The sequence below is a fragment of the Protopterus annectens genome, chromosome 1.part0, assembly GCF_019279795.1.
Source record: "Protopterus annectens isolate FY-2018-M chromosome 1.part0, PAN1.0, whole genome shotgun sequence".
In the NCBI taxonomy this organism is placed as follows: Eukaryota; Metazoa; Chordata; order Ceratodontiformes; family Protopteridae; genus Protopterus; species Protopterus annectens.
In genome coordinates, this window is record NC_056725.1 from 858535859 (window position 1) to 858558012 (window position 22154).

General features: G+C 42.3%; 1 protein-coding gene across 1 annotated transcript in view; it reads right to left on the bottom strand.

Annotated features, from left to right (window-relative positions):
- Positions 1–22154, bottom strand: part of GNPAT (glyceronephosphate O-acyltransferase) — a gene marked incomplete in the record, with an annotated part of 1227276 nt that overhangs the window by 876095 nt on the left and 329027 nt on the right. The window contains 1 exon segment of the mRNA XM_044063684.1: positions 18293–18368. Coding sequence (XP_043919619.1) covers positions 18293–18368 — 76 coding nt within the window.

The window sequence follows — 22154 nt, forward strand, 5'->3', positions numbered from 1 at the left end:
GGATGAGAAATTGAGGTCCAGCACCTTTCATGAAGGTTTTACACAATCTGTTGCTCATTAAAGGTGGGTTTGTAGATTCATGGAAATTGGAAATAGCTGCCAATTGGACCTTGATGGTAGAGACTGAAGAACCTTGATTAAAAAGGGAAGTCAGAAATTTCAGGACTTGAACAGTGATGGGATCCAGACCCGGAGTTGAGCCCAAATAGCAAATCTCTTCCATTTGCTAGTATACAATTTCTTAGTGGCAGACTTGTGGGCCGAGGATAAGATATGTATGACTTCCGGGTCTAAGGTATGATTCCTGACTATAGTCGGAAGAGGAGGAGCCAAGCTGTTAACTTCAAAGTGTGAAGGGACTGATGGAGCTGTCCCGACTGATGAATTAATAGGTCTGGGATCTGATCCAGGAACCATGGACCGTCCAGTGCATATTTCCGAAGATAGGGGAACCATACCTGACGAGGCCAGTAAGGGGCAACTAGAATCATTTTGCTCCCCAAGTGAGAGGCCTTTTGGATCACTCTGGGAAGGAGGGGAACTGGGGGGAAGGTGTATAGGGCCAAGGATGGGCTAATCGTCCATAGGACTCTCCCCGAGCTGGAGTGAGAGAGAAGAACTTACAAGGAGTTCCCCATCTGCTGAAGATCTGAGTTGTCACTGCATCGTTCAGAGACCACTCGTGAGGAGAGAGAATAGTTCTGCTTAGCCTGTCGGCTATCACGTTGGACTTGCCAGGGATATGAGTCGCCACTAGAAAACGCACTGCCCATTCCCAAACTCTCATGGCCTCTCTGCAAGGGTAGGATCTGGTCCCTCCCTGCTTGTTCAGGTACCAGACTACTGACATGTTGTCGAGTGAGCGGCAATTTTGCGGAGGAACGCAATTACCTGAGGGAGGTAATCGTGAAGGGCTTGTAGAGACAGAAACACCGCCCTCATTTCTAAAATGTTGATATGAAGGAGGCTCTCTTCTGAATGCCATTTGCCTTGGACTGACCTGCCCAGGGAATGCCCCCCCCCCCCCCCTCTGGGAGGCGTCTGTAGTCAAAGTGGCCACAGGAGGAGGTGGGACAAAGGGTCTTCCCTGATCCACATTGGAGGGCACCAGCCACCAGCGAAGGTCCCATTTGCAGGTTTCCGTGATCCGTATGAGGTGACTGAGAGGGAGATCCTGAAAGGACCACTGTGTCGAAAGGAGCCACTGGAGAATTCTCATATGCAATCTTGCTAAGGGGACTAGAAGAACAGTGGCCGACATAGAGCCCAATAGCTGCAGGACCATCCTGGCTGGAGCTTTGGATCTGAGAATCAAGGCTCGGACTTGAGCCTGTATAGTTTGTATCCTTTCTGTAGGAAGATAGACCCGCATAAGGTTTGAGTCTATCTCTACTCCGATGAACCTTATGCGCTGAGATGGCAGCAACACAGACTTTGGCCAATTGAAGGTGATTCCAAGGGAAGTGCCTAGTGATATTGTGGCTTGTAGGTTCTGCAATAGTAGAGGTGGCAGTTAGGAGCCAGTCGTCCAGATACGGAAACACCTGGAATGCTAGACTCCTCAGATGAGCAGTCACAACCGCAAACATTTGGTGAACACCCTGGGGGCTGTGGTTAGACCAAAGGGCAGTGCGCAGAACTGAAAATGGCCGTCTCCCAGGCTGTCTCCTGGACGCCTGATCTACCAGGATGTGGTAATAGGCGTCCTTGAGATCTATGGAGCACATCCAAACACCTTTCTCCAGCAGTGGGAGAATGGATTGTAAGGTGACCATTGAACTTGGACTTTTGACTGATCGATGATGCTGAGATCCAAAATGGGCCTCAAGTCCCGGTCTTTTGGCACCAAAGAACCTTGAGTAAGTCCCTAATCCGATCTGGTCTGGGACCGGGTTGATGACTCTTTGAAGCAGCTTTGAGACTTCTAAGGCTGCGATTTCGTTGACTGGGTGGCGGGTCCGGGATTTTCTTCGGTGGGGAGTGAGAAAGGATGGCGTAACCTCCGGCCATGATTCAAGCACCCATCGGTCCTGAGTGATACCCTCCCAGGCTTTTAGGTGCCTCGAATGACCCCGACTGGCTCGAGCTGCACAGTCGGGCAATCCTTCAGGGATTGTGGAAGGCTGAAGAGGTCTCCAATGTTGCGGGGCCTCTGCCGCCAATGGGACGGTGTCTTCCAGAAAAATTTCTCCTCTGCCTCTAGAAGGATTGTCCTGCTGCGCAGGGATAAGACTTCTGGGATTCTGAACCACATTTTCCCTCCTCTTTTAGCCTTGGGATAAGGCCGAAGGGAGTGGAAAATCATGTCCCACGGCAGTCAGAGTCTTACCTTCTTGCTGGTCAATGTGTCCTTTACCTTGGGTCCAAACAAAGAGGACCCATCAAAAAGGAAGACTTAAAGGCTTCCGAGCCAGGCTTGCCTCCGTGAGCAACACCCTTCAGCTGCATATGAAATGAGCCTCATGGACGAGTTTGATATTGATGACAGCGTAGCCAACTGAGAGCCAACCATCTGGGCCAGCTGCTCAGGTAGGTTACCCAAGAGGGAATCTGAAAGCTCCTTGATCAGATCCCTCTGAAATCTAGTGAAGTAAATAGTTCAGGGACCTTAAGGTAAAGGCCGCTGAACTGAAGGTGCGCTTCCCGTACCAATCCATGCTCCTAGACTCCTTATTAGGAGGATGGACGGACGTCAAAGCCTCTGCTACATCCTGTTGGGTAGCAGATGCCACCACCAAGGCATCTACAGCCACACCTTTGGTCAAAAACTCCTTCTCTGGGGGTGCTGATAAGAACTTGTTTGGGCGAGCAGGCACCGGTTCCACAGAGTCTGGATGCAGATCAAATCTAGGAGCTCGAGGAGGTGGAGGCTGAGCCCCGGCCTTGAGGAACACCAACTCGTCAGCGGAAGGGGGTTTGGAATGCCAGCTGCCTCGTTGTTTGAGGGCTTTAAAGATGTCTGCGAAGGAGACATCATCTGAGGACGACTTAGGGGACCCCTCCGCATCATCAAGATCGGTGTCCGACGTGAGAGACTCATCGGGGGAGTCGACGTGCTTCCTCTTGCACAGTCTATTCCTTGGGGGTTCCTCTGAAGAAGCTTCAGAGGGACCTCCAGGAAGGGGGGAACCCCCACTGGGGGTGACCTCAGGCCCTGGGGCTCCGCTGTCTGACAGGGGGACCACCAAAGACCAAGTCTCCGTGTGTAGGGAAGGTGCTGGTGAGACCGTGGAGGTAGCCAAAGAAGATTTGGCCAAGGCACTCCTCATGGCCCTGAAGGCCGGACCGCCAGAGTCCTGGGAAGGTCCAACCCCGGCTCGGGACCGAAACGCCCCAGGGCCGACAGAGGAGGTCCGGTTGGAGTAAGGGTCGGGGCCGACCTGAAAACCTCCATCTGCTCCACCAGCACCGGCTCCAATGGTGCCGAAGCTGTTGGGAGGAGGAACCAGAACTACAGGGTGGGCCATCGGCTCTGAAGCCGAATGGGCTGGAGCCGAAACCAATTTCTGGAATACAGGATACTGAAATAGTCTTAGGAGCACCCTGTCGATGTCCGAATCCGACATCTTGGAAGATCGGGAGACCGACCGGAACCGACTTCTCCATCGGCTCCGGGACTGGGGACCGGGATTGGTGGGCAAGAGTCTGAGCCTCATCGGCTCCAATATCAGTGGAGCCGATGAAGGTGACCCCAGCCATCGGCTCAAACCAAAGGAGTCGAGACTGGAGGCATCGAGGCAGACCTCGGCTCCGAAGTCTGTGGAGCCGATGGAGAAGCCTGCCTAGATTTCTTACTGGTCGGTTCCGACGGACTGGTCGGAGCCGACGATTTCTTTTTCTTAGCTGGAGAGGAAGAGGAAGATAAGGCCTCCTCGAAGGAGGGTTTAATCAGCCCTTTCAAGATCAATTTATTCTTCCTCTCTTGGAGGACACTAGAGGAAAAAGCGTGACACACGCTGCAGGACTCCTGTAGGTGTTTGGCACCCAAACAGTACACGCATAATAATGAGTGATCATCGGTGATGGACATTTTATAGTTGCATCTCGTGCACTTTTTAAATCCTGAGGGTCTATGCTCTTTTGGCATAATGCCTGAAAACTACTCAGTATATTAGTAGAAAAAACACAATATATGTCACTTAATAAGATTTAACAACAATAAACCTTTTTTTTTTTTTAAACGAAAAGCCACACAAAAATTACAACCACAAAAAACACCAAAAAGGAGGGCCAAGAACCCTCTAACTTAAACAGGTACTTGACCTCTCTAAAAAGTAGACTCACTAAAGAATCCTCTAACTTAAACGGAAACCTTTCCCTGTTCAATCACACAAATTTTACCACAAAAATAATCAAAACATACTGATACTAGCTGTTAAAACAGCTTTTGGGTAAAGAATAAAGAATTTCCTGACAGAAAAACTTTGTGAAAAACAGCACTTAGCTCAGCCAAGTTTGAGACCACGTCCTAGCTTGTAAGCAGCAAACGAGATCTGGGGGATTAGCGGTTGTGCATCCTGGGATAGAGAATAGCTCAGCCAATAAGAGGCTTTGCTCTATAGCATAGGATCGGCCGAGCCCATCAGTACAGAATGTAGGTGAGATAGGATCACATAACATCTGATCCATGTGGAATACCACTGGCCACAGGTCTGCTGCTGGCGATGGATTCCTCTGTTTTGACTATATGGGTTCTATCAGTGAGACAGTTAGTGACCCATCTAATGATATATGGGTTGATACCCAACTGTGTGAGTTTGTCAATTATGCCTGAGTGGGGAACAGTGTCAAAAGCCTTGGCTAAGTCTAGGTAAGCTGTATGCAAAAATTTCCCCTCGTCCAGGGATACATAAATAATAAAATATATACCTTATCAAAAATGTGAAAACATACAGAACAGTAATATCAGATTCTATGTCTTTGTAATAAGTTATGCACTATTTTACAAAATCTTGTCTGGAAAATAATCACCATTTTTTTTAAAGCTTTGATCTAATAAAGATTACAGCTTTAATAAAATGCCAATTCTTATATAAGAAACAACACAGAACTATGTACAGTGCATTAAAAATAGTTATTTTTTTCTTCTGTTTGCTGCTAACAGAAAAATACACACTCAGTATTTGACATATATCCATTCAAAATAAGTTAAGCACTTAAGTTTTGCATATCTATCTAATTGAGAACAGAGATTTCCCAGCTCACTCCTCCAACCACTTCTCACTCATCTGAGAGGGTTTTAAATAATTCAACCCAATGATTCCATTTATTAAGAGCTATTTACTAAGAACTAGAGCTAGAGCCATAGAAGATAAAACATCACTTCACAAGACCTAATTTCATTCAAAATATTAACTACCAGAGTGATGTCAGGCATGGAGGCCTTCTTCATTGCTATAGTAACAGTTTTTCCCTGCTTAAAAATAGGGTGTGCAATAAAGAGTATGCTTTAAAATACAATCTCTATATCGACCCATAACCCAGTAAAAATAAGGCTGGCATTTCATTTTTAGCTGGATGTTGATTGTTGCAAAGCTCTCTAAATTTTTATCTAAACTGCAGTAAATTAGGACAGTGCCACAAAATATGAATCCAGTCCTCAGGGTCTTCAATGCCACATCTCCAGCATAATGGGATAACTCCCAGAAACATATGGGACAAAAAACTAGCAGGCATGCAGAAGTACCTGAACAAACATTGCCAACCAAAAGTTGATAATACCTGGATTTTGTAGTACAACGCAGCAACATCAATACTTTCAACCAGGAAGTTGTAGGTATTTGGACCCCTAGGCTTGTCTCCTACCTAATTCTACATATGTATAATCCAGTGCAAAGCCTATAAATAATTATGTTCTTGAAATATAACCGTTAGCCCTTTTATGTCCTTCTCTAATTCCCAGCCACAATGTACCCATAATGGCCAATCTTCTCTTTTGGTTTCCTCCATTTTCCTCTGTGCTAAATATATCATGATTATTGTATAAGATTGCTCTCATAAATTAGCTATCTCTAGCTTCTGATGAGCCTGTGTATGCAATATTATGGTTCCCTTCTCTCAGTTGGTACCAATATGACACAATTGTGGTATCCTTAAATTGATGCAGTATCCTGCAACAAAGGCGGGCCCCAACATCTAGCTAATCTAATGAGACAAACGTCCTCTACCAATAAATGTTCTATTGGTAAATTCAAAGCTCTACTGAACCAATTTAGCACAGCTATGCCTCCTATAGGCCTGCCCATCAATAGGGCTTACCCGCTACAAGATTCCAATAAAGTCAGTTTACCCCTGCCCCATTGGTCTTCAAGCATGTGGCACCACTCTGCAGAGGAGGCGGCGTCAAACAGTCCATATAATAACCTTGACCTAGCTGCCACAGTATACAGCTCAAAACTTGGACGAAACAGACACCCCCCCATGATTAACTGGCAGTGTTAAATCCCATCTTATCCTTGACTTTTCCCCTTCCCACAGAAAGTTTGTGATCATTCTTTTTAATGTAACCATAAAACCCCTTGTTGGTGAGTGTAGTAGGCCTGAGATGCATATAGGTTCAACGTAGGATGATCTGCATCATTCCCTGAATCATCTGTGGAAGATCTAAACTGATGCCTCTCCAGTTTCTAAAAAAACTGCTTCACTCTTAGCAGAAATGAGTTAACAGTATAGCACAGTGCTGATTGCAAGGCAGATGCTATTGCAACTCCCAAATATATCACAGTGCTGAGTTTACTCAAAAACAGATATAACCTACTAAGAGCCATGGAGAGGAAGTAACTTATACTAACACTTTTGTGTTTTCCCAGGATTAACCTTATAACCTATTTCCCCAGAGTAGGTCAATATTTGAATCATCTGAAGGAGATCTCAGTCTTGCTTATTTAGTGCAACAAGCAAATCATCAGCATACAGGGATACTTTGTATTCGTTACCTTGGTACAGATGGACCATCAATCATTGCTTGCCTAAACCTGGCTGTCAATGGCTGTATATAGACAGCAAACAACAAAGGAGAAAGAAGACATTCCTGCCTGACACCTCTTGTCAACTGAAATGTCCTAGCCAACTGGATCCTATTTTAATCCTTGCAAATTTGGAAGAATATACAGCTTGGAGAAGAGAAATGAGTTGAGGAAAGAATTTCATGTATTTAAAAACTTCACAAAGAAAAGATCAGAAAACCCTGTTGAAAGCCTTTTCGGCATCAGCACTGTCATTTTTGATTGGCTATTTAAAACAGGAAATTTTTGCAGAATGTTTAATGAATATCCTGCATGGGAAGATCTCTTTATTAGAGCAAGGATGGCAACTGTTCAGCAAAGAGTGGGATTTGCTTAAATTAGATGTAAAGAGTGATTTAGGGAGACATACTAACACAGAACTATGGGCTAGGAGACAGAGAGGCTCCAAGGGATAAAAGAAGTCAACTAGAACAATTGCAACTTATATTTTGTGAAGGGGAAGTAGATTTAAGGGTGGGAAATGATCAATTAAAAACAGATTATATGAAAAAGAAATTTGATTTTTTTTTACCCAAATCCTTTAAAGCTAGGTACTTCTGCAAAAAAACTTAAGTATCAGACAGTATCATCCATACACTGAGGAAGCAGAGAGCCCAGAGGATTATAGATGGTCTGACTGTTAAAAAGAATGAAACTTTTAGGAGAGATGTGGTTGCTATAGCTGAGACATTTTGAAAGTATTATCAGATCCTAAATGGAGATCAAACTCTTTAGGGGCAATATGGGAGGGAGGTACATTATATTTGGGGGAACTTAGATAGACTAAGGTTACTGAAAACAGGCAAGAGGTTTACTGTACCCAAAAGCAGAAATGGTTTTAAATGTGCTGTTGAGGCAGACATAAATAAGGTAAAATCTCAGATACTCATGGGCTGTCACTACCAGAGTGGAGGGGAAATAAACAGAATGTGGTGTCATGTCAGGTACACGTGTCTAATTAAGTGTTAGAAACTAAAAAGATACTTCCTTTAAGGTAGTACCCAGTGTTGACAGTGATGCACAAAGAGGATGAGGGTGTTAGGCTAATTTCCTCATACTTGCCCATATCTATCATGCTTACAAGATATTTATGTCAGTTAAAGGTACACCGACCAATAAACCCGTGTGTTACTTATGAATTATTAGTGTGGGCTTGTTCGGAGAAAGAAGACATAAGACATATCTTGAAAATTGGGATTCTTATCAGACTGGCCTTAGAAGAAGAGAGAAACTCGATGGTTGTGAGTTTGGATGCTCAGAAGACCTTGGACAGGGTTGAGTGATATTCTGTGATACAGAGTCTTCCAGAACTTGGACCTATTCCTAAAAATATTTTAATTTGCAAAGTTAAGAAGTGTTACATAACTCACTCTGGTGGAAAACAGGTGTGATGAATTTTAGACCTTCCCAATATATTTATGATTTTATGTGGAAAGTACTTGCTCAGTTAAGAAAAAGGAAAATATATTTACTTATTTTGAAAAAAATCTAAAGACAGCTACAGTAAGGATGCTGTAAAATTATAATAATGTAGCACACAAAGTAAAATCATGAGTTGTGCCTTCCTTATATTTGCAAAAAAATAACAGATTTAGTTTCAGCCCCTTGCATTCACAGTCCACAAGTTAAAAATGCCCATTGTGATACAGTATACTTTGTGAAGAGGTGACACAAAATGCCCACAAACAAAGCTATGATGACAGTTTGCTCACAAACATATAACCACTCTTAGGTACAACACATAATGACACTGACTCTGCCGAGCTAAATTAACTGTGATCAAATGACTACATGGGTTAGTAACTTTTAACCACAGACGGTCTCCATAACCACCAATTATGACCGTAAATACATTAATGTGTTTTGCAGTAGAGGATAAGCACATTTCATTCAATTTTCCTCAGTTTCTACCAATTTACAGCCACTGCACTGGACTATGCACATCAAATATGTTTGATTCATTAGTATATTTCAACTTCTTTCACAAATGTACAGAAGCACTGACAAGCCAGGCCTATGTCTGTTTAACTGAAATCAAACAACAGCTGGGGTCAGTCACTTTCATCCAGAGACTTCTTCAGTGACAAGTCATCATATCTACTTTATTGACTATGTGCACCTAAGATGTCTGAGTGTGATCAAATAAAAAATAAGGAACGATTGTCAGAAACTATCAGCTTGTTTCACTCACTAGCCCTGCTAAGCTAGATGACAAACTACTTTGAACAAACAGCTGGCATCAGTCACTTTAATCCACAGTGTACATTTTTTACACATTTATTATATACACTGTGTACTTCTCTGACATCTAAATGTGATAAAAATGATAAGAGTAATGTACTTCAACTTATTTCACTCAAGCATACATTAACCCTGTCCAGCCAGATCACGGACTATTTAAAAGTGATTAAATAAGACTATGGGTCAGTCACTTTCATCCTTAGACTGCCTCAGAGACCACCAATTACAGCCACTCCACTAACACATCTCAGATGTCTGACTGTGAGCAAATAAAAAAATATATTTATCTAATTAACTAGGTAGCATTAACTAAATGCCGATGACTGTAATGTTGACATGTTACGGCTGAGAATAAAAAGTCAAGCCCCTGACATCCCCCTGACCCCAGCAAAACATTTGTTCCACCTCTGAGACTGCACCATCCACAAGGAAAAGGAATATTCCCTATCCTGGGAATTGCTGATCTTGAACATCTGTCAACCATCTGCTTTGCCAACCAAAGTGTGTTGACAAAACAGAATATAACATTAAGTATGTTCAGTATTGTGGAAGATTCCCATCTATATATTTGTTTATATCTATATACATATACACACACATTTCATTTGAGATACATACATATATAAATGGGCTTCATTAGAAATCTCAAACATTCAAAAGTTCGAACCTCATACGGTCAACACCATATGAGCGAACTTTTGAAAGCTCGCAAGTTTCAATGGAGATCGTCATAGGGAATATTTCCCTTTACTTCAATGTAGTACAATCTCGGAGTTGGTATATTTAAGTAGCGGGGTGTGTGGAGGGGGAGGTTTGCCCCCCCCCCTGCCCAGAGCCTTCAGGTAATTTTTTAAAAATTGTTTATTATTTGATCGAAGTTTTAAAACTACACTCATATGGTGTCATCATATGAGAGTCTACGTTTTAAACCTTCAAGCATATAATATAGACCCATATAAATATGTATGTGTATGCACATGTGTGTAAAATATAGCCACAGTAATAGTATTTCTGCTCATTGTCAGACATGCGTAATACAACCCAGCTCCGGACACGGACACGGACACACACACACACACACACACACACACACACACACACACACACACACACACACACACACACAAACACACACACACACACACACACACAGCCCCAAGATGCCTACTTGATGGCCAGATGATTTACAAATAGTCCATCTGCTTCTCTCTCCCCCCAAAAAAGAAATCCAGTCTCTGTGCACACTTTTGGTGTGTGATTTTGAAAAACATTAAAGGCATAATGGCCACAGTAATGTATTTCAGCTTCTGGCTCAGACACAAATACTGCTCCCCCCCCAAAAAAAATATAGCCACTATGTAGCATAAGTACTAGTTTGTGATGAAGGCGAAAGAATGGCCTCAGTAATGTACTTCAGCTTCTTGCTTTCATACAAGTATGGACTTCCCCCAGACACAACAAACAATAGCAATAATCATTTTTCACTGTCAACTTGTTTTCACACACAGATCCCAGATCAATTCCAGCATATGACTGAATAAAATGAAAGAAAAAATTGGCACAGTAATGAATTAACTTGTTGCTTTCAGTCACAGCTAGCCCCATACTAACCACAACTCTGATCAACTGTAAATCACTAAAACTTTATAAAAAAAAAAAAGGACTGCTCCTCTGGGAAATGCATACTGTTACCATTCCCCAGACATATATCTGCTGGTTTACCAGCATTCAGGAAACACATACAAGATAAAAAATGCCCCTGAAGATCAGGAGTGTCTGTGTCTCTTAGTATAGTATTTACTTCGCAAAGTAACAGAAATGGATAGACATGTCCTATTGTTATGCAAGGACTGGCACTCTAATCATTCATTCATTCTCCAATTATCCACTTTATCTTTATCTGAGTCAAAGAGGTGCATTCGACAAACCTGATATATCAGAGAATGACTGAGCAAGTCTTTTTTTTCCAAAAGCAGCTGCAGCTTCTGTAGGACTCCCACACAGACACAGATGCCACCTGGTGCCATGGGTTTTGTGGCTAACAATGGCTATGATAATGACTCATTCTGTCATCATAGGGAGAAGATGTGAAAGTCTTAAGGTGTCGGATTACTTGGAACCTGCCTCCTGACGGAGCCCAATGTGTTGTTCCTCTCTGCTCCATACAAGCATATGCACACATTCTGTCTGAACCCTGGCCACACCTTAGATGGACATGTACTGAAGGCTACATTTATAGTGGTCTGCTTGGAAAATGGATGGGCAAGGTTGAAAAGGATAAAACTTTCTAAGGCTCCCCAACCACAAACATACCTATGTCCTAATATGGCACACTAAAAGGGGTTGTTCTTCAACTGCTCACAGCACTAGGGTTTGCAATAGGAACATGGTAGCAAAAGGAAAGGGAAGGTAGCTTGGGGGCTAACCCAGTTTGAAAATGGGGTTAGTTAATACTACAGCATAGCATGTAGCATTTAAAAACAAAAGGTATGCACTTACCAACGATGGATCTGTGTTGTCTCATTTTTGTTTGGTTCAACATATGGATTGTCACACCTTATACCCAAGTATTGGATCTGAGAGCTCAGACTCCTTCCCTACCCACAATTCCCCTCTCCTGCCTGAATTACCTTGCTGGATGTCCCCAACTGGTGATAACTCATGTAGGGAAAAAAAAAAAAACAAAGGGAAGAATAGACACCACAATATAAGCCACAAGATACACAGGTTCAGACAGGGCACACAAAAGGCTTGATCGATTCCTAGAAAGAATGACAATTTGGCAGTGGGAAGGAGGGAGAGGAGTTGAACCAGATGAAAATGAAATAACGTGGTTCTATCTTTATGTTAACTACATAATTTTGTATCCAATGTCTATTTTTGTCTGCTTCAACATGTGGGACAGATTCCCAAGGTACCCAACAGTGACCCGATTGGACTAAAGCAAGAACATTCCTAAGTATGGCAGAGGAAAAAGATGTGTGAATCCTAAACTACACATATAACTCATAATAAGACATAAAGGTATGAGTTGAGGACCAAGTTGCTGCAGTGCATATGTCACTTCCAAGAACTCCTTTTGTAAATACTGTTGAAGTTGTCATTGCCCTGGCAGAATGATCCTTAGGCTGTGATTGTAAAGACATGCCTCTTGACTTATAAACAAATTAAATGCAGTCCACTGACTATTTTAATATGGTTACTTTAGATGCTTATTCTCTAAGCTTTGTCTTGGAGAAGGATATGAATAGCTTATCTTCTTCTTCTTTCAGCTTTTCCCGGTTAGGGGTCGCCACAGCGGATCACCTGTCCACTCATGATTGGCAGTGGAGTTTTACAGTGTTGAGTTGCCAGCCCAGCGCCCAACCTTCCACAGAAGGGACACACATGCACACACTAACACCTAGGGCCAATTTAGTGTGTCCAATACACCTACAGCATGTCTTTGGGATGTTGGAGGAAACTGCAGCACCCCGGAGGAAACCCACGCAACCACAGGGAGGACATGCAGACTCTACACAGAAGGTACCCCAGCCGAGGATCGAACCAGAGAACCTCTTGCTGTGAGGCGGCAATGCTAACTGCTGTACCACCGTGGCTGCCCTTACATGAATAGCTTATCTGATTTTCTGAAACTCATAGTACAATGCACATAGAACTGGAGTTGTCTATGGGCATCTAAGGAATGTAGAGTATATTCACCTTTGTTAATAAAATTTGGAAAGACTGTCAAATCAATCTGGTGGTTCAAGTTAGATTCTGAAGCTACTCTGGAAAGAAATAAAGGGTTTGTTCTCAGTGACACTCATTTCACAAGAGAGTGCCTGTAATTCTGACACAGGTCTTGCAGATATACTGGTAACCAAGAAAATAGTTTTCCATTACAGAAACTTTTGATCTACAGATGCTGATGGCTCAAAGGGTTTTTGGGTTAGTGACTGCAGTGATATAGTAATATCACAGGAAGGGATCAGATCACAAACTGGGAGTCTCAATAAAAAAGTTCCTCTATGGAAGTCTTTGGTCACCTTGAGGGAAGCAACAGATGTACTGTTGTGCCCTGTGTGAAAATATGAAAGTGTGACTAATTTGACTAACTGTACAGTTACTTGAGCCAGCCCTGATTAGTTCTGATAGAAACTCTAAAACTTCAGGTACGGATGCTGAAAAGGGATATACCCCCTTTAAAGAGGCCCAAATAGAAAAATGCTTCCATTTGCTTTTTTAAATATTCTTGGTTGGTTCCCTCTGAGAACAAGACTATAGGATATGGACTACCAGGGAAGAAAGCCTAGCACCTCTAGCAATTGTTAAAATAGGAGAAACCAAGCAGTCAGTTTTAGGGCCTTGAGATGTGGTATAGGTAGCCTAGAAGGGTGACTGAAGAGATCTGGAAGTAGATCCAGAACCCACAGTGGATGTACCAGATAAGGCCAAAGAAAAGGAGTCATACCTGCCGAGGCCATAAGGGGGGCAATGAGGAGTACCCTGGTCTTGCACACTATAGCTTTCTGAATGAGCTTGGTAATGAGAGGAATTAGCAGAAAGACATAAAGGAGACATGGGGGGCAAAAATTGATTAAATCTTCTCTCTGTGATTGTTCTTGAGGAGGGTTGCAGGTGAAGTAACTTCTGCATTTGTTACTGAGGTAAAGGTATCAGCAAGTTTGGCCCCAGCTGTTGAAAGTCACTACTTCCACTGTTCTGTTGACAGACCACTCATGAGGCAACACTATAGTCTGCTCAATTTGTTCACCAGAATATTGCACATCCCAGGTATGTGTGTTGCTACCAGAAAAAGGTATGAAGACATCGCCCACTGCCAAACTCTTATGGCATCCTGGCAAAAAGGGTACAAGTGCATTCCACTTTGTTTGTTGATATACCAAAACACTGAAATGTTTTCAGAGTGGATAGTGATCACCCCACCTTGGCTAGGAGGTCCTGAAATGCCTGCAACATAAATCACCCTCAACTCAAAGTCACTGATATGAAATGTATTCTCTATTGATGGCCACGTTTCTTGAACTACCAATAAGGGAAGCGTCCATGGTGACTGTGGCTTTGGAAGCAGGGCGACAGCAAGGGTTGCCCTAAAGAGCTGTGCTGGATGAAAGTCATCACTGGATATGGTCTCTGCAGACTGAAGTCAAGTGAATCCTGTTGTGAAGAGGCTGCAGCTTTTGTGACCAATGTCTAGCCAGTGTCCAATGCAGAACTCTCATATGGTATCTGGCCAACAGCACCAAAGTTAGAGAGGAAGCCATTAGTCCTAAAGATCGCAGAATCAGTCAAGCTTGGGGCCAAGGACGTTTTATCACATGGAAGGCTACAGACCTTAAGGATTTCATTCATGTCAGGGGAAGTTTTGCTATCTGTTGTACTCTGTGTGGAAGCCTATGAATTCTATGGTCTGGGAAGAAGATAGCTTGCTTTTCTGAAGTTTACTGAAATCCCCAAGTGAGTTGCTAGATACAGAAGGAATGTCTGTTGAAGCAATAGTAGCAGATCCCTGGGGGTAGTACCTAGAAGCAAACTGTCTAAATATGGGAAGACCTGTAGCCCCTGTAGCCTGGAGGTAAGCTGTGACAGCTGCCATTAACTTGTTGTAAACCCTGGGGGGGGGGGGTCATGGTGAGATCGAAGGGCACCACTTTGAAATGGTAGTCACTGGCTTCCAGCAGGAAAAAGAGGAATCTCCCGGACTACCAATGGATCTTGATATGATAGTAGGCATCCTGAAGATCGATAGAGCTCATCCAATCATCCTTCCACAGCTAAGGTAGAATGGACTGTACTGTGACTATCACAAACTTTGCCAGTTTTACAGATTGATTCTGACTGCTGACATCCAATACCGAAACTAAGAAGAACCGTGAATAAACCCTGGATCCTTGCTGGTCCTGGGGGACAAACTGGATGTGTATACTGTCCTGCAATCTGGAAACCTCTGTTGCTACAGATTCCAGCTGAATCAGTGGTGTGTCAGGAATCTTTTATTTGTCTTTGGGGATTCTAAAAAAAAGAGTATTACATAATCTATGGTAATCCTTAGCACCCAAAAATCGGAAGTTATATTTTGCCAGGGTAGATGGTGTAAGGGGAAGCATCCCAAGTCTACCTCCAGAATGCAACAATCAGGAAAGCATTCAAGGAAATTGATAAGGTTTCTCTGTGAAAGATCCATGGACACAACTTGGTTTTGCAGACCACCTCTGCCCATGGGCAACAACCCCATGGAAATGCTTCTGCCTCTGCGGGTCTGTCTCCAGTAGTGTCCTGGTGAAAACCTTGTGATTTCTTGAACCACATTTTTCTCACTCCTCTGATTCCTAGAAAAGAATCTCTAAGGAGATGAAAAACAGACTCCTATGGCAAACAAGGTTCGACCATCTTGCTCACTCCTGGTAAGCGTTTCCTTTACTTTTGGGTGAAATAAGTTGGAACTGTCACAGGGGGCATTTATGAAGGCTATCTTAAAGCTTTCCATGAAACTGCAGAGCTGCACCCAAGCATGACATCTCATGGTTGTGCCTGCTGCCCATGCTGAACCATCTGCTGCATTAGATAGCAGTATCATGGCCACATTCAAGAAAGACTGTAGGATATACAGCTGGGTATCCACTGTCTTTTAGATATCTAAATGTAAGTTATTCGCCACAGAATTTGAAGCTTCCTTGATCAAATCCAACTGGAAAGATGTCAGACGTGCCAGACAGTTCAACACTTAAGACTCCAAGTGTCACTGAACTGGAAGGACATTTCACCAGTCTGTCCAGTGCCCTGGACTCCTTGTTAGGGGGATGAACAAAAGAACTTTCTTTGGAGAGTTCCTTTTTTGTGGTTGATGATACCACCATACCATCTACAGAAGAACCCTTGGCCAATGTTTTCTGGCTTTGGGGGCAATTGAAAATCTTATATGGCTTTTTCTGGATAAACATCAGGAGGTGGGAGCACCCAGGGTATTGAAGGGCTGGACCCAAAAGCTCTGAAAAACACCAAGTCATCAGAACACACAGTTTCAGTGGACCCCCCTCCCATTTTATTAATTATAGGATATCTCCAAAGGAGTAGTCTTTGATGGGGTGGATCTCAGGAGCCTTATTCCTCATCAAAGTCAGTGCCTTCCATGACTGACTCAGGGGAGGAGTTACTATGCTTCTGCTTGCAAATCCTCTTCCAGGGAATGTGCCTTGAGACTCCTGAAGAAGACACTTTGGAGTCGGACTTAGAGTTCAAATATGGAGTGGCCTTGAAGCTAACTTGATCCATATGGCCACATCAGGCAGAATGAGAGGAAGAAGGAGCAGGCTTCAGCAGAGGTCTGGACTCTGTGCATGCTCCAGTCATCTTGGTCCAGCCAAGGCCCTCTTTACAGCCTCAAAAGCCAACTCAGCCAACGGAACCAAGGAAAAACCACCAATAACAGCAGAACTGATAGTCCTCTTGACTCCTAGGGTGGACAGCTCCAAAGAGCACCTCAGAACTGGGATATCTAGGGCTGAAGCCCAAAGCAGTAGGGACTACTCAGAAAATCTGGAGTTGACTTCACTACTGATGCCCTGACTCCAGGACTCTAATCGACCCGAGTCCATCAGTGTCGAAAAAGCGAGGGAAGAATTTGAGGATGAAGTCTCCAGGTCTATCGACTCCAAAGCTGATACAGTGGGGAGGTTGGATCCCATATGCATTGACTCCAAAAGTGGAGATGGTGTCAGAAGTAGTATGGCCAAAGTTGAAGAGCCTAATCCCAGACTTTTCCTCAGGGATGAAGCTGAGAGAACTCCCAGTTAATTCTAGATTCAAAAACTTCCAAATCATTCAGTCAATATCTAATTCAGTAAAACTCCTAGTGGACCAATCAGACCTTGAAGATGAAGCCATCAAAGTAAGCCTCGATGGGATCTTGTGAAGGATGCAAGAATGAAGACTCAGACTAAATCGACCTCAAAGAAATGAAGGAGTTTGGATCCTGGAAAGAGTAGGATCCGACTTCCTTGGTATCTTAGGTGCTGGACCTGCAACAGCCGTGGGATCTGCATACCTTTTCTTAGGTTTGTCCAAATGTTCTTCTGGTCTCTTCCCTGGCCATTTGTCCTTAGGTTTATCCTTTGGTGTGCCTCTGCCTTTTTCTCTCTTTTTTTTCCTTTGACTTTTCTCTCTCTCTTCTTACCTTTTTCTATCAGAGGAAGTAGTGGCAGAGGGTGCCTTCAGATCAGAAGACATTTTGGACCCTGTCTGAGGGAGAATGGGCCATTTTAGAATAAGCTTTTCTCTCCTACTTTGGAAACTCTAGTGCCAACAGCAAATAGTACAACAGTTCTGCAAGAGGGAAGGCCTCAATCAATGCATGCACTGGGATTGTGGGTCTTGAGAAGGTTTTTAGTCCCGCAGGAGGAACACTTCTTAAAGGCTGTAGACTTTTCCAACATTCGTAGAAGAATTTTTAATATTGATCTTCATACAAAGCTCTATCTTAACCTCTACCTAAAGATTAAATCCTTAAGACTAAACATACACCACACGCAGCAAAAGTACTAGTAAAATCAATAAATAAATACATAAAATAAAAAAAGTCTATAAACTACATTACATATCAGAGACCTTAAAAATGATTAAATCTTACTAACAACCCTAAATATTTTAAGAAGGAGAAACAACAGCTTCACTTACTGTGAAACAGGACAGAGCTCTCGGTAAACATGTCTGGTGAGGCACTAGGCAAACAAGATCTGAGGTAATTCAGGCTGGAGAGGGGAACTGTGAGTAGCATAAGAGTCAGAGCTCTCAGACACAATACTTATGTATAAGGTGCTGAGCTCGGATCAGACAATTCACATGTTGAATCAGAAGAAAATAGACAACATCAGATCAGGTTATTTACTTATTTATTAACACTTTATTGATCCATTTCTTTTTACTAGGCCAATGACCTCTATTAGTCGTTTCAGTGATAAAGGATGAGCACCATTCACCTTGTCATTAACAGCAGCTGCACTACAGTGAAACTTCTAAAAGTATCACAAATCAAGCTTCAGACTTACCTAATTTGGGGGTGAGAGACTTGCACGTACGACTTCTTGTACCTTCCACAAAGAATTCAAGTGGGGCATAGCCATTCTACAACACAAACCCATAACAGATATCAGTTTTAGCATTGCTACCATTCCAGTAAAAAGTTAACATACTTTTTCAACACAACTATGCAACACTGCATACTGGTTTATGGATCATACGCTTCTCTGTAATGAAAAAAAACAAATGCTAAATAATTTCTGTCTGGAACTCAAAAAAGACTTTACCAATAATCCCACCTGGGAAGTAATTGATCAACCAGTCCCACACTGCTGCAGAAATAAGATGCTAGAGACAATAACATGTTAGCCAAAGGTCCCATCTGCTTGAGTTGGATGTGGATGTGGATGTAAAAGATCCCATGGCACTTATGGAAAAGACAAAGGGTGCTTTACTTAAGTCACTTATTTGCACAACCAATATTTAGCTTCCAAACAGTATTTGACATTTCCATTTTTGTTATAACAATGTCTAGCGTCCAGCTTTCCATATGTATTATACAAATGAAAAACATTATTCATTCAGTCCTATTTCTCTTTTTATATTGCCCAGATAATAGTTCAATTCACTTCTTTTATATCTTTGTTTTGTCATTCCAAAACTCTTTTTGCCTTAGACATGTTAAAGAAAATGCTCTGCTCTGTGTCTATTCCACATACACAACACTTACTTTCTTCTTGCTGTTTATGTAATCACTAATGTTTTAGTTGTAACTTATTTAATACTGTTCTTCCTAAAGAGATTCTGGCATTTCCAAATCCCATCAACTGTTTCTTCCTTTTATTGATTTTTTAAACATTCTCAATAAATTCACCCACAGTTCAAATAACATTTTGTCCATGAACTCATCATATTATTTCTCTTCTGTGGTATACTTCTGTATCTACCTTCCATAGTAAACACGTTTGTAGTAACTCATTTCACTGTCCAACAATATGTTCTTTCTTTAATTTCTGTACCTCCCAGAAGTAACTACACTTTAATACCACAAATGTTATTTTTGTTTGTATATACACATATTCATATATATCTATATCTAACTATATATATATAGCCATCTCTGTTCTTAGGAGTCCAAAGTTAGCTTTGGAGAAGTTTTTCATGGTGGATACCTTTTGCGGGTGTGGGGGGGGGGGGGTGAGATGTGGATTTCCATGGTGATTAGTTTGTGGTCGGATCTAGCAAGGAAAGAACTGACTACTGCTGTAGAGCAATAGTTGCCCATGTTAGTAATAACCAGGTCAAGGATGTTGCTTCCTCTAGTGGGGGTAAGACTGAGCTGGTCCAGGGCATTGGAATTAATGAATTCCAGGAAGTGTTGGGCCAGTATATTGGTGCATGAGTAGTTTTCCCAGATGATGGAGGGGTAGTTGAAGTCACCTAGTATGACAGTGTTGGGCTGAATCTTAATAGTTTCCAGGGTGCTTAGGAATGTGCAGTGACAGTCTTGGGACAATGTTGGGGACCTACAGCAGGCTATGACCTGAATCGCCGTCTTACCCAATGTTAGTTGTACATGAAGTATCCCAGATGCTTTATGCTGGGCTACTATTCTGGAGGTGTGCATATCTTTTATGAATATGGAGACACCACTGCCTTTGGAGTTATAGCCTGGTAGCGCAAGGGTGCTTTCTGCTGCTTTATACCATGTCTCCGTTACAGCAAGCAAAGGAGAATAATATTGATGGAACTGAATTCATCAAGTTTTGGTGAGCACCTTTACAAGGTGGACCCTGTTTTTACAAAACCTCACCAAGATGACACTAATATATAGACTGTTGTTTTACATAGCATATTTCATGCACTTAAGTTAAAAAATAAAAAAGACAGCTGGGTGCACAAGTCCCAGGATAAAAAAAGTGCCCAATCCTGGTGCCAGGACTGGAAAAAATGACCGTGTAGAATCTTCAAGACACAGAAACATTCCTACAATGGGGTTAGGCCAGGCTCAGAAAAAAACACAAAAACTGACAGGCTAAAAAAGATCCATAAAGATGACATAGTGGACTACTGAGTGGACTGGAGAGGATAAGAAAGAAATTATCTATTATTACTACAATTCAAGAAGCCAAAACTTTCTAGATAGAAGACATTCAAACAGATTAAGAGAGAAATTACAGGAAAGAAAAATACTTTCACAAAAAAAAAAAAAAAAACTGCCAAAAACTTCGAGTCCAAATTTGTGTTCATTAATACAACAGACTCATAAAAAAACATAACCTAGACCAACGAACCCTGGGCCGTTTGGAAAAAGAAGCAACTAAGGAAATGCAAAAATATAAACAAAATCTAGAGATTTTTGAAAGATATAAAAAACAAACATGCACACAGGAAAGAAAGACAAAGAGATCTGATACAGTGTAATATTTATGTAAAGGAGAAAGCCAAACTAATCAATACAAAAAAGCAGCGCCAAAGATATTTGAAGAGAAACTCGTTACATATATAGATTTGCAGTCACAGGACTGCATACATATCAGCTGAGCTCATCAGATCCCAACATATTGAAAGTTTTGAAACCTCAAGAGAACAAGTCTAGGATGACTTCCCTGCTTAGTTTAGCAGGAACATATTGGTTTCAAGCGAGAATGGAAACCACACCAGAAGTAGACAAAAATCAGGCAGCAACTAAATGTGACAAAAGACAAAAGAAAGAATATAAGAAGAAGGATCAGATAAAAAGGCAAGAAATGTGAAAAAACATAAATATAGCTGCAAGTACAGAAAACTCCTGGAACAACCTCATGTTGCTCAGAATCTGATACAGTAATGGTTAATGAGAGGTGAATTTAAACCAAAAGATGAAAGGTTAATACTGGCAGCTCAGGAAAGTGGACTCCATACACGTTGGTTTACAAAGTCTATTAAACATGTGGGGAAAAACAGATAATTGCAGGTTCTGTAAAATAGAAAGTACAGTTTTGTACCTACCATAAATGTAGATGTCCGATAGGTATGCATCTGCAGTCATAACATATGGGTTGTCCTGCCTCAGGTCTTCAAAGTCTGGGTCTGGGATTCCAAAGTCTGGGTCTCGCCTCGCCTTCGTTCCCGACGCCAGAGCAGAGTTCGGGTATAAAGGCATCAGCCTTGCCCTCAGTTTTTCTGCCCCAGGCTTGCCGTGCCCCTAGGAAGCTGAAAAAATAAAAGGAAAAATTAAATAAATGCTGAAAAAAACAACACACCATAAAAACAATACCCAGCTAAAACAAAAAGAGGCTGAACCTTAGATAGCTAGCTGAGGAAGGAGGGTGAGGAAGGGAATACCACAGAGGGGAGGCATCGTGATACTAATACTGCAGATGTATTATATCGACATCTACATTTATGGTAGCATCTGCAAACTGCTAGAATGTCCAGAGCCAGATAGGGGCAGGCAGAGTAAGGCATGGAGTTAGAGTATGATCATAGGAGATTGGGCAGGACAGCAGGATCTGGATCTGGAAGTAGATGCAGTCATAAACTTGCAAACAGTATGCACGGAGCTCTCGCATGTAGCCAAAGGTAGATTGTAATGCTTGGCTCAGAAGCAAAGCTGCAGAGGGTCCTTGAATTCCCCCCTCGGGGAGGTAGCCACCCCTCGGTGGGCTGTGGCCTAGTGGTGGCTGTGGCCCTTGTTTTTTCAGGGTTTGTTTCCATTTTGAACTTTGTCTTCCCAAAATGCCATATGCATCAAAAATAATTTGCTAGTTTTGTTGTGCTTGTTCCGTAGTTGTGCATTGTATCATATCCATGTTTTTGTTGTATATGCTTAAAAGTTGGTTCGTTTTTCTGCTAGTTTTAGTCTGTTTCTGATAGTAATTTGGGTTTGTGCAAAAGGTTTTTAGAAGT